This window comes from Anguilla anguilla, chromosome 2 (genome assembly GCF_013347855.1).
Source record: "Anguilla anguilla isolate fAngAng1 chromosome 2, fAngAng1.pri, whole genome shotgun sequence".
NCBI classification, from domain to species: Eukaryota; Metazoa; Chordata; class Actinopteri; order Anguilliformes; family Anguillidae; genus Anguilla; species Anguilla anguilla.
Genome location: NC_049202.1, coordinates 4,579,584 through 4,590,078, shown reverse-complemented (window position 1 = coordinate 4,590,078; position 10,495 = coordinate 4,579,584). Strand labels below are relative to the sequence as shown.

At 48.4% G+C, this 10,495-nt stretch overlaps 1 protein-coding gene across 3 annotated transcripts in view; it reads left to right on the top strand.

The window, feature by feature from the left end:
- Window positions 1–956: 956 nt before the first annotated feature.
- Window positions 957–10,495, top strand: part of usp34 (ubiquitin specific peptidase 34) — a 55,400-nt gene continuing 45,861 nt past the window's right edge. For 2 of the 3 annotated variants that reach the window (XM_035405785.1, XM_035405784.1), the window contains exons 1-3: window positions 1,309–1,351; window positions 8,426–8,513; window positions 9,409–9,859. In XM_035405785.1, coding sequence (XP_035261676.1) covers window positions 1,309–1,351; window positions 8,426–8,513; window positions 9,409–9,859 — 582 coding nt within the window. Of the gene's footprint in view, window positions 1,352–8,425; window positions 8,514–9,408; window positions 9,860–10,495 lie in introns of all 3 variants that reach the window. The other variant, XM_035405783.1, reaches the window with a different exon arrangement.

The following is a 10,495-nucleotide window of genomic DNA, read 5'->3' as shown; positions in this document are numbered from 1 at the left end:
TTCATGTTTCACACGTGTATGTATTCCTAAAAAAAATAATAATAATGGAAAAATATATTATTTTTGAACATATAAATTTGATGGGGGGCTTCTCAAATTGTATCGGCTACACAATTCTGACCACATGAAAACCTGATATGCATGACTGCGTGCTACAATTTTCTTGTCAATATTACACTTCCATTCAAGCGATCGGTGTGTGAACTCCGCTATACTGTATTTACAGCACTATATTTCTAGTAGCGTGAACAGGTGCCACCTGTCAACCAGCTATTAATACGTCGGGCGTCATCCCCGGCTCTTGGTTAATGATGTACATGTGAAATGGAGGGACTGAACAAAGTAATTGTTGGTTAAGGAGAGTGGAAAACCCGTATGTTTAAACTTTAACGTCATCTGTGCAAATGAGGAATAATAAGTAAAGAAATCATACACTACTTGAAATATACGTCACTGGCGCTCTTTGATCATGTCATATATTGTTCCTGAAAATAAATACATTTTACATTTTGAGTTGCATTTGCTACTAATTTCCAGACACCCCCGCAAAATTCTCAATGTTCATCCTTGCAAGCGGAGTACAGCTAGCTAAGTTGTGATTTCAACTATGCATTTGCGTTCGATTTAGACCCGAAACGATAGCTATGTCCATATTCCCAACAAGACATTTTATTGCATCGACTTTGCGTAACGTTAAAAGTAAATCGGCGAACACTGTCTATGTGTACCTTTGAGTTTGTCTTTCCTTTCTTCCGAGTTGCTAGGCAGTTACCTCTACCGTTCATTATAGAGTTGCTTCGAATCTTCCGATTCGGTGAGCCGCGTTTGTCTTCGGATGTTCCTGGCGGATTTGGACCAATCAGAAACGAATGCGCGTAGAAAAAAAGAAACCAATCCCCTTTCCTCTTCGCGAGGGGAGGGAGTGACCGCGAGATTACCGAAATGAGCCGAACCAGACAAGGAAGACAGGACGGAAAGAGACGATTTTTTACCGAATGCCCCTACCCCCCCTTTTCAATATGGCTGTCGTATCTGCTGTCTCCTGTACCGCTCCGATTGGAGATTGACTCGACTCTCTCTTCCTTATTGCCTCTTACTTTTGTCGCTGTCGTCGAGACTTTTGAAAACAAATCAAATTTGCTTCTATTCATCTTTCCCCTTCTCCGTTTTTTTTGCTCCAACCTTCATCAAGCATCGCACTGGGCCTTTTTTTGCCCCTAAACAACCAGCTTCCAATACTCCCAGTCAATCAACAATTTCCAATGGTTTGAATACACTTTTCGCTTTTCATTTTCTTTTTAATGAACAATGTGTGAAAACTGCGCTGAGCTGGTGGAGGTATTAAATGAAAGTAAGTAAACCATCAATATTTTCGTTACCCAGATTTCTCATCCGCGGCGGTGTAGCATTACCATTGCTAGCTGGCTAACATTGTCGCTATTTTTTTATTTTCTACTTTTGCAGTTTCTGCTTTTACCACTAGTCAGCTGCTGGTAGGCCGTAGAGAAACAGAAATTTGGCTGCATGCAAATGTGGCTTGCTCCTAGCTGCTACAATAAGGCCCCGCTGTTGGTTTCAGAACTAGACAGCTATTTAGCTTGAGTTTGCTCATTGAATTGACCCCTGTTAGCTAGCGCTGTCACCAACATCTAGCGCTAGCTGGGTGACTAGTAACCTCTCTATATTCGACAGACCACTAGGCACTAGCTGGGTTTGTTGAAATGTGCCTTGGTCTTGAATATTGCATCAGGTGTACAACTAGCTGTGAAAGTTTGGAATGCCTGATGGCAAGCCTGGTTAGCTAGCTACCGCAGTTGCTAACTGACATAATTTCGTGTATTTTTTAAGGCAGAGATTTCGGAAGTAACTTAGTCTAGTTGTGTAGCTGGCTACCTCGCTAGCAACAGTGCATGGTATTTAGCAAGTTAGTTGTGTAGCAAGTGAGCTAAATATAGCTAACGCAAATAAAGCACACTAGCTAGCCACATGTAGAAAGTTGAATGCATAACGTTGATTAACTGGCCAGCTCCTAGCAAATTAGTTATGATAACGACAGCTGCACGAAAATTCACATCTTTTTTTCCATTTGCCTCGTAGAACGTTTACAGTTTGTCTTGCTTGCAGGCGATTTGCAGTTTCTATCTTGCTTGCTAGCTAGCTAATGAACTTGACGATGTTGTTAGCTACAGTTACTAGCAATTTATTAGATAGTTAGCTAAACTTTGTTGCTAACCTTTGTCAGTGTCCAGTTCTAGTTCGCGAGCGAACTCACTAGCAAACATAAATTGATTGCGAGCCTAAGTTATGTTTGGTAGCCAGCTGAACTAACGTTCGATGGTTAACCAGCAAAGTTGTATGCTGGTTGATTTTTAATTCGTGTTAACTCGACTCGCTGTCTCTTGCAGTGGATTGCCATGAGTTCATAATAATATCAGGAGCTAGCTTGCTAATAATAATATACGCGATGTTTTTGGAGATGCATTTAATAATTGGTGTACGTCCGTTTAATTTGAAAGAGCTCTGCAGGGTTTAGCTAGGAAGTTGGATTTAACTTTCATATCTTGCTGTAACAGGCATCGTTATTTTGCCAATATGTGTTTTTTTTTTCTTTAAAAAAAAACCTCTTCTGTAGTGACATTGGATTGTATATATTCTAGTGCAAGAGGTCCTGACAGCAGGGCCTGTGGCCTGCGTGCATGCAACATGTCATTTATAATTGCCAATTCACAGGCTGCTAACTACAAACTTAGCTAAGTTGCACAAACAGGGTCTGCATTTAAATATAAATCTCATCAGGTAGACCATGCATGTGACGTCAAATCTAGCTGATCGCGGAGATGATGTGCCTACAAATGCATAGCTTGCATCTCGGGATTCTTATTTTCAAATAACGTGTCATTTCTTCAGGCTAGCAAGTCGGATGGCCATACGAAAACGCCTAATGTTGGCTAGCATGCTAGCTCCTTGCGAACAATGATCTTTGAAACACAGCGAGCGAGCAAGCTAACGATAGATATCTTAAACCCGTCTGACCTGAAACAGAGGGCAGCCATCTTATTGTTATTCATCATGCAATTACGGGACGTTAGCTACTGAATGTATTTTTAAGTGGGCAAAGAAGTTTGGGTTATTTGGTTATGGTACAGCTAGCTGAGAATGGACATAATCAGTCGTTCTTGGATAACGTGGGTAGCAAGCTAGGTGGTTGGTGCTAACTAGCTAGAATGGTGTTAAGTATCTTGGCTAAGGCTAGCCACGTAGTGTTTTCAATAACGGAACCGAATTTGTTAACAAGACGGGAAAAATGACCTATTTTAAAGCAGATTAATTATCCTGTACAGTCCGTCGCGCCAGTCGAAGGATTTTTTGCTGATACATTGTCAAACTTGAAGTATGTTGCCAAAGTGTTCTACCAGGATTTCTAAAATGGCTTCTTTTGAGAAGACTTTTGTTTAGTCTGTTGTGAACAGCTGTCAGAGTTGAATTTGGTAATAAAGCTGTTTTCCCTCTGGCTAAATCTAAAACTGTAAATCTTGTTGCTTTGCCTCTGTGTTTTTTATTTAGTAACCCGTGGTGCTGGTCACATTCGTTCATAGACTAATTCTCTTCAAACATATTTCACCAAAATTAGATTATTAGTTTATCTTTTTTATATTTATGCTCTTCGGGTTCATTTACATTGACTTAGAGACCTGGTTATCGGCCAGGCACCATGAATGGTACCAGGAATTGTTTGTTATTAGTGTGGAAGCTTGGTGAACCTGACGTTACTCAATGGTGTTTTCATCAAAATAACTTTACTTTGTGTCTTTGTTTAACATATGTCTCTATATGTCAAATGAAAAGGCATCCACTTCAGACTTAATCATTAAATATATAGTTTGGATGTATGCTTGAATAATTAAAGTATTGCACATCAGCTGGCACTTCAGTAGGACTGTTGCCTAACAGTAGGGTAAAACACATTGAAGAGCAGCGATCTGAAGTCCAGGAATTGGTGTGGGTAACTCAACAGAGGCCTGTGATTTTATGAACTGGCTTTGACCTTGGACACATTCTCGAAATGAAGATCTGCTTTGCTTTGGTGGACTTTGATTACTTTCGATGGGGGTGCTTTCGGTGGTGTTGTGAAACGGCTGATTGGGTTAATGACGTGCAGGGTCTCTGGGCCTTCTTTGGAAGTGTCGCGGTCGTCTCCTGCCTGCTGGGTACTGTGCAGATGTCATTTCCAATGCTGTCCATCCCTTTGTCCTCTGTTTGGTCTCCTTATCAAGTTCATCACCCTCCCCCCCCCCTCTGTTGTGGTGATAAAGCTAAAGGCTTGGCGATACCGTTGCCAGCAGTTTGGTTTTTATTACACTGACGAGTAGGTTTGGACCTTCTGTTGAGTGAACTTCTCACTGGGGTTCTATTTATTACTTTGTTTCACACAGTGTTTTCATGTAAGATTTATGCACCTGATTTAGAGGCATGAACTCACTATTCCCCCAGAGGGCTCAAAAACACAGCCGTGTGTGTGTGTGTGTGTGTGTGCACGCGCACGTGTGAATGTGAGTGTGTGTGCCTATATGTGTGTGTGAGAGTGTGAGAGAGTGTTAGAGTGCGTGTGTGTGTGTGAGCATGCTAACGTGCTAGCGTGTGTGTGCCTGTATGTGTGTGTGTGTGTATGTGTGTATGTGTGTGTGTGCGTGCGTGTGTGCGTGCGTGTGTGCGTGTGTGTGTGCGTGCCTGTATGTGTGTGTGTGTGTGCGTGTGTGCGTGTGTGTGTGCGTGCCTGTATGTGTGTGTGTGTGTTAGTGAGAGAGGCAGCAGGGAAAGGAGGAGAGGCTTTATGCAGAAGGAAAAGTATTGATTGCAGTTTTTATGAGCCCCTTTGGGAAGAGGGTCGTAAGGTTCCAGAGCGGCCTGTTGTTGGCCAGGGCTCTACACAGGTGGGCAGCACATATAACAGCCTAGGATGCTGTGTGATGGCTGCCCTTCTGATTATATTGATCTGCCGCGTTTGACCAGCAAATAGAAAACGAGCAGTGCCATTTCTCTCAGTCAAGGTGTGCGGTCTGATTTTACTGCAGAGGTCATTATGTGGGTTATTGGTGTATCGATTCCCAGATTCGTTAATCGCCACCGATTTCCCCATGAATTAGGCTATTATCAGAGTGAAGTCAGGCACTCGTTATGGGTGGAGTCACCGTTTTAAACGTGAATATGAGCGTCACCAGTTTTCAGTGAAGCTAACCCCTGTGCTAACAGCTGAGCAGCTGTGCTAACCCCTGCTCTGAGCTGCGCAGGCGATGCGCCGGAGCTCGCCAGCACACGCGCAGCTGACGCAGACGGACTGCGGCTGGCACGCATGCGGAGGGGGGCCTCTGATGCGCAGTGAGGCGGGCGGTGCCCCCGCCCAGGGCTGAGCAGGACACAAATTTCTCTAAATAAATCCTGATCCCCGATAAGGACTGTTTGCACCAATCAATGAAGCCACAAACCGCTGTAGCCTCATGGAAACGCGCTTCCACTGTGACTCGAGTCATTTACCGCTGGACATGGGCTTTACTTCCTCAGGCCCCTCTTCAGGCCGCTGTGATGACTGTGCGTAGAGTGACGTCGCCTGAGAAGGCCGGGTTAGCGCATTCTGGGTTGCAGAATGTAGCATTCCTTCCTTTCTTCCTTCCTTCCGTGCCCAGCGGTTGTTTTATCTGGCGTTGGAAAAAGAAACCGTGGCGTTCCGGTGAAGTCAGTGCTGTCGTCTGAACCGCCCGCTGTCTGTGTGACTCTGAGCGTGCTGTAAGACTGGACAGCCCCGGACGGCGGTAATCCCCCGAAACGAGACGAGACGAGAAAGGGGACAGTCTGGGCCAGGGTAACCCCTGGGTTTGCCAAATGTGTGTTTTAGCTGACTTGACCTTTGACCCCCCCCCCCCCCCCCCCAATCTGCTGGCCCTGCATATATTTGGCTCTGTGAGGGGAACGTCCCTGCCCCTGCCCCCTAAGCGCTCTGCTCTGTCCCAGTTTGGACGGCAGACGTGTCCACTCTCTCTCTCTCTCTCTGCCCGTCCCGCTTGGCGTGGGGTTGGGGCTTCCGTCGCCAGGGAAACAAACTCAGGCGCCATACGGGGTCGTGGTGGAAGCCGGTGGGGGGGGGGGGGGGAGCGTTTGTACAGCTGTTTAATATCTGAGGCAGTTCGGCTGACCCTCTTACCAAATTAAAATGCTTGCGCTCACTGACACACACACACACACACACACACACACACAAAAATAATAATCTGTTCCACACAGTAGGTTTTGCAGCATTATTAGAGATGGAGGGAACTGGGATAATAATGAGGACCAGAGATCCTGCCGCTCTAATTAAATAAAGCACACACAGCCCTTCTGCGCCTCTTAACTTTTCCATTTTCATACGGGTCTGCGTCTGCCTGAAGCACAGCTGCTTCAGCTGCTTCGGCTGCTTCAGCTTCCGCTAAAAAACCCGCCGCCCGGACGCCGCTCCAGTCTGTCGCGCACGGCGTCGTCGGTTGACCCGGTGGGCTCTCAGAGGTACTGAACCGACAGACGCGTTGCTAGGACAACGGATCACATGACCCCCCCCCCCCCCCCCCCCCCCCCCCCCCCCCCCCCCCCGGTGACCATGTGGCCCGTCAGTCCGGATTGAGGCCTTCTTTTGTGGAGAAAACGGGCCTTTTTTCACAAAGATTTCCTCTTTTTGTCCCCCTCCCCCCTTCCGTTGTTTTAAACAACATGGACGCGCGCGCCTCCCCTTGAAAGTGGCCTTTAAAGACAGTTTAACGGATCGCGCGTTTGTTTCCTGTGACTGACGTGAATGGCTGCTGCTGCGGACTCTGTCCTCCGTGTTCTGGTTTTGCGCTCTTTACAGTGAGTGCATTATTGGTCCTGGAGAGCCCTGCTGTGTCCTTACTGCACTCTGTAACACTGCTTTAACAGTCAGGAACAGGGCCAGTATGCTGTGTGTTTGAACCCTGGGTGGCCCCCCACAAGGTCACGGTAACCTTGGGCGAGGCACAGAAACGGAATCACTCGGGTCGTGAACCGGCTGTCCGAGAGGACAACGTGTGAAATGTCCGCCAAGCACTTTTCCGACCCCGGTGTGTCACCCTGAGCAGGTAAATAACGCAGGTAATGCCATCGATTAATCAGCGCGTCGGGCTAACGGGCTCCTGTATGTTTGTAATTACGCGCGCCCGACTCGTCAGTTTTGGTACTTGGCGTCCTGTTCAGTTGGCTGTATCGGGGGAAGTGGCCGTGGCTGTAATCAAACAAAGCGCTTCAGTGTGAGAAATGACCGTTAACAGTCAGGCGCTCTTTGCTTGGGTTTTTTTTTCTTCTTCTTTTTTTGGTAATTGTTTGAGCAGTCGAGCGTGTACAGGGGTCACTCGGCTTGTCGAAAGCCGTCCGTCGAGGCGCTCGATAGGGCCGGGGGAAAGCACTCTGGCTGCCTCGAGTGCCTGGAGCTTCTTCGTTTACTGTTTTTTTTTTTTTCCAGTCTTTCGAAAGCACATAATCACCGTGGTTACGGCGTGAAGGCGGGGTATCTCGCTAAGCGTCTCGCTGAAGTCCTCGCACAGAGAAAGGGGGGAAAAGTGCACCTGAAGGCCCTTGAGAAGCCCTTGAGTGTTGCAGTGGGGAATATTGCAGCAACGTCCGTTGATTCTGACTGACGTGTCGTTGTTGGTGCTAAGCAACAAACCTGGGCAGCCATGTTTAGTCAAGTGTGTGTAGCCTTGATTTAAATATGGCCCTTGGGGCCTGTAGTACTGCTGGCTTTGTTTTCTAACTGATGGTTAATTTATTGATTAGTGGCCACTGATTGGCCAGAGATTCCAGGTCTGTAACTGTCCCTGATTGGAAGGGAATAACCTGGTTCCGTTGGTGCTGCCGTTTCCCTGACGACGGTTCAGTCCACAACGGGTTGTTGTGGCTTTGCCGAGGGGGGGGAGCTAGGCCAGGGCAGCCATTGGGCGCTAGGTGAAGTGCACCCTGGGAGTGTGAGTCCTCTTGGCTGCATCCACTGCTGTCGTAGCATACATGATTTCCCAGATCACCTATCATGTGGCTGTCATACAGTGTTGATAACATTGTTGAATGAAAACATTAAAATATGCGATCTCCCCAAGGATCATGTCCTCAGGCTTGCAGCAGAAGGCCACGGAGCTCCATTTTTACCTCATTTGGTTGGGCTCTGGCAGTCTGTTTCTTTGCATGTGAGATGTTTAAAATCTCACTGGAATGAAGGTGTGGAGTGATTTAACGTACTGGTATGCGTTATGAAGGCTTATGGGTTTTGTAAGTGGTAGGTCTGTATCCTATTTAAAGGGGATGAAGGTCGATGCGTTCTGCGGCTGTGACAGCGTGTTTGTGTTGAAGGGCGCGTGTGCGCGTGTGAAACGTAAACATTTTCTCTCCTCAGTATCGGATGCCGACAGCACTGATGGCCTACAGCTGAAGAAGGAGCATGCCCTCAGAGTTTTCAGCTACATCAGCTCATGGACCCAAAGGTCAGTCTCTCTCTCTCTCTCTCTCTCTCTCTCTCTCTCTCCCTCCCCCGTCTCCCTTTTTCTTTTCTCTCTCTCTGTCTCTCCCTCTGTCTCTCTCTCTGTATCCCCCTCTCTGTGTCTCCCCCCTCTCTTTCTCTGTCCCCCCCTCTGTCTGTATCTCCCCCCCCCCCCTCCTCTCCTTGTTTTTCTGCCACATCAGTACATATTGCGTTATGGCATGTTTTTGTCACATGCTCTACACACAGTGTTGCACAATGTTGGTGAAGAACAGGGGTCTCCAGTCCTGGTCCTGGAGAGCCACAGAGTCTGCTGCTCTTACTGTTAACTGTCCTCTTGACCTCGTTTCTCTGGTCTGATTGGGTTAAAAACAGCTCCTCCGCACCAGGACTTCAGTAGATTAGGCACATTCACTGGTTCTGGCCATAATTATAGTTGTCAGACTGTACACAGATTTATAATCCTTCCATTTAATTTCTACCTGCCCCCTGACTTTTTTTTTTGTTGGTAGAGGGGATTGGATGACACTAGTTCTGTTTTACAGAAATGTGTTATGCAGTACAAAACTAAATTTTTCCCATCATGCAATGTGCACAACAGCACAGGAAATACAAAATTCACAGTGTCTGCAGATCAGATTATGGACGAGCTGCACGGGTTCACCAACATGAATCTGTCCGTTATCTGTACTGCATTGAGTGTATTTGTCGTTTTGTATCTGTACGGTGTTGAGTGTATTTGTAGTTTTGTATCTGCACTGCATTGAGTGTATTTGTAGTTTTGTATCTGTTCTGCGTTGAGTGTATTTGTAGTTTTGTATCTGCGCTGCATTGAGTGTATTTGTAGTTCTTGGCGGGCATGCGTCTGAAATGCTGTTGTCTTTCTCTCCCGCCTGCAGGCAGTGTCTGTGCTGCTTTAAGGAGTATAAGCACCTGGAGGTGTTTAACCAGCTGGTGTATGCCCTCATTAACCTGGTCATCAGCCAGGTGCAGTGCCTGCGCGAGCGCCTGTTCCGGGGGCGGGGCGGGGAGGCGGAGTGGGCGGGGCCAGGCCCCAGGCCGCCGCCCCCTGGCGAGGATGAGCCGCTCAACGTGGAGAGGGACTCCGCCGAGGAGGACGGGGGCGGGGAGGCCAGCGGCTCGCGGCTGGACCAGAACCAGAACCAGGGCCACCGCGGCGGGAAGCCGGAGCAGGGCGGCGGCGTTCCCGCCGGATCGGAGATGCCGGAGCCCTTCGGATCCTGGAGCACCGAGGACCGGGAGAAGCTCCTGCTCTGCGCCGCCAAGATATTCCAGATCCAGTTCCCCCTGTACACGGCCTACAAACACAACACACACCCCACCATAGAGGTACGGCCCGTGTGTGTGTGTGTGTATGTGCGCGCGCTTGTGTGTGTCTGTCCCCGCTTGTGTGTGTGTGTGCGTGCGCGCGTGTGTGTGTCTGTGAGCACTTGTGTGAGAGGGTGCTTATGCCAGGAATGCATGTGACAGGTCCACATTGCTGTGTGCGTGCATGTGTGTGTGCGCGCTTGTGTGTGTGCGCGTGTGTGCATGTGTGTCTGTGCGCGCTTGTGTGTGTGCGCGTGCGTGCGTGTGTGCATGTGTGTCTGTGCGTGCGTGCGTGCGTGTGTGCATGTGTGTCTGCGCGCTTGTGTGTGTGCGCGTGCGTGTGTGCATGTGTGTCTGCGCGCTTGTGTGTGTGCGCGTGCGTGTGTGCATGTGTGTCTGTGCGCGCTTGTGTGTGTGCGCGTGCGTGCGTGTGTGCATGTGTGTCTGTGCGCGCTTGTGTGTGTGCGCGTGCGTGCGTGTGTGCATGTGTGTCTGCGCGCTTGTGTGTGTGCGCGTCCGTGCGTGTGTGCATGTGTGTGTGTGCCCGCTTGTGCGTGTGTGCATGTGTGTCTGTGCGTGCATGCGTCTGTCTGTTTGTGTGAGAGGGTGCTCCTGGTAGGAGTGCGTGTGGCAGCTCCACAGCGCTGCTGAACTCAC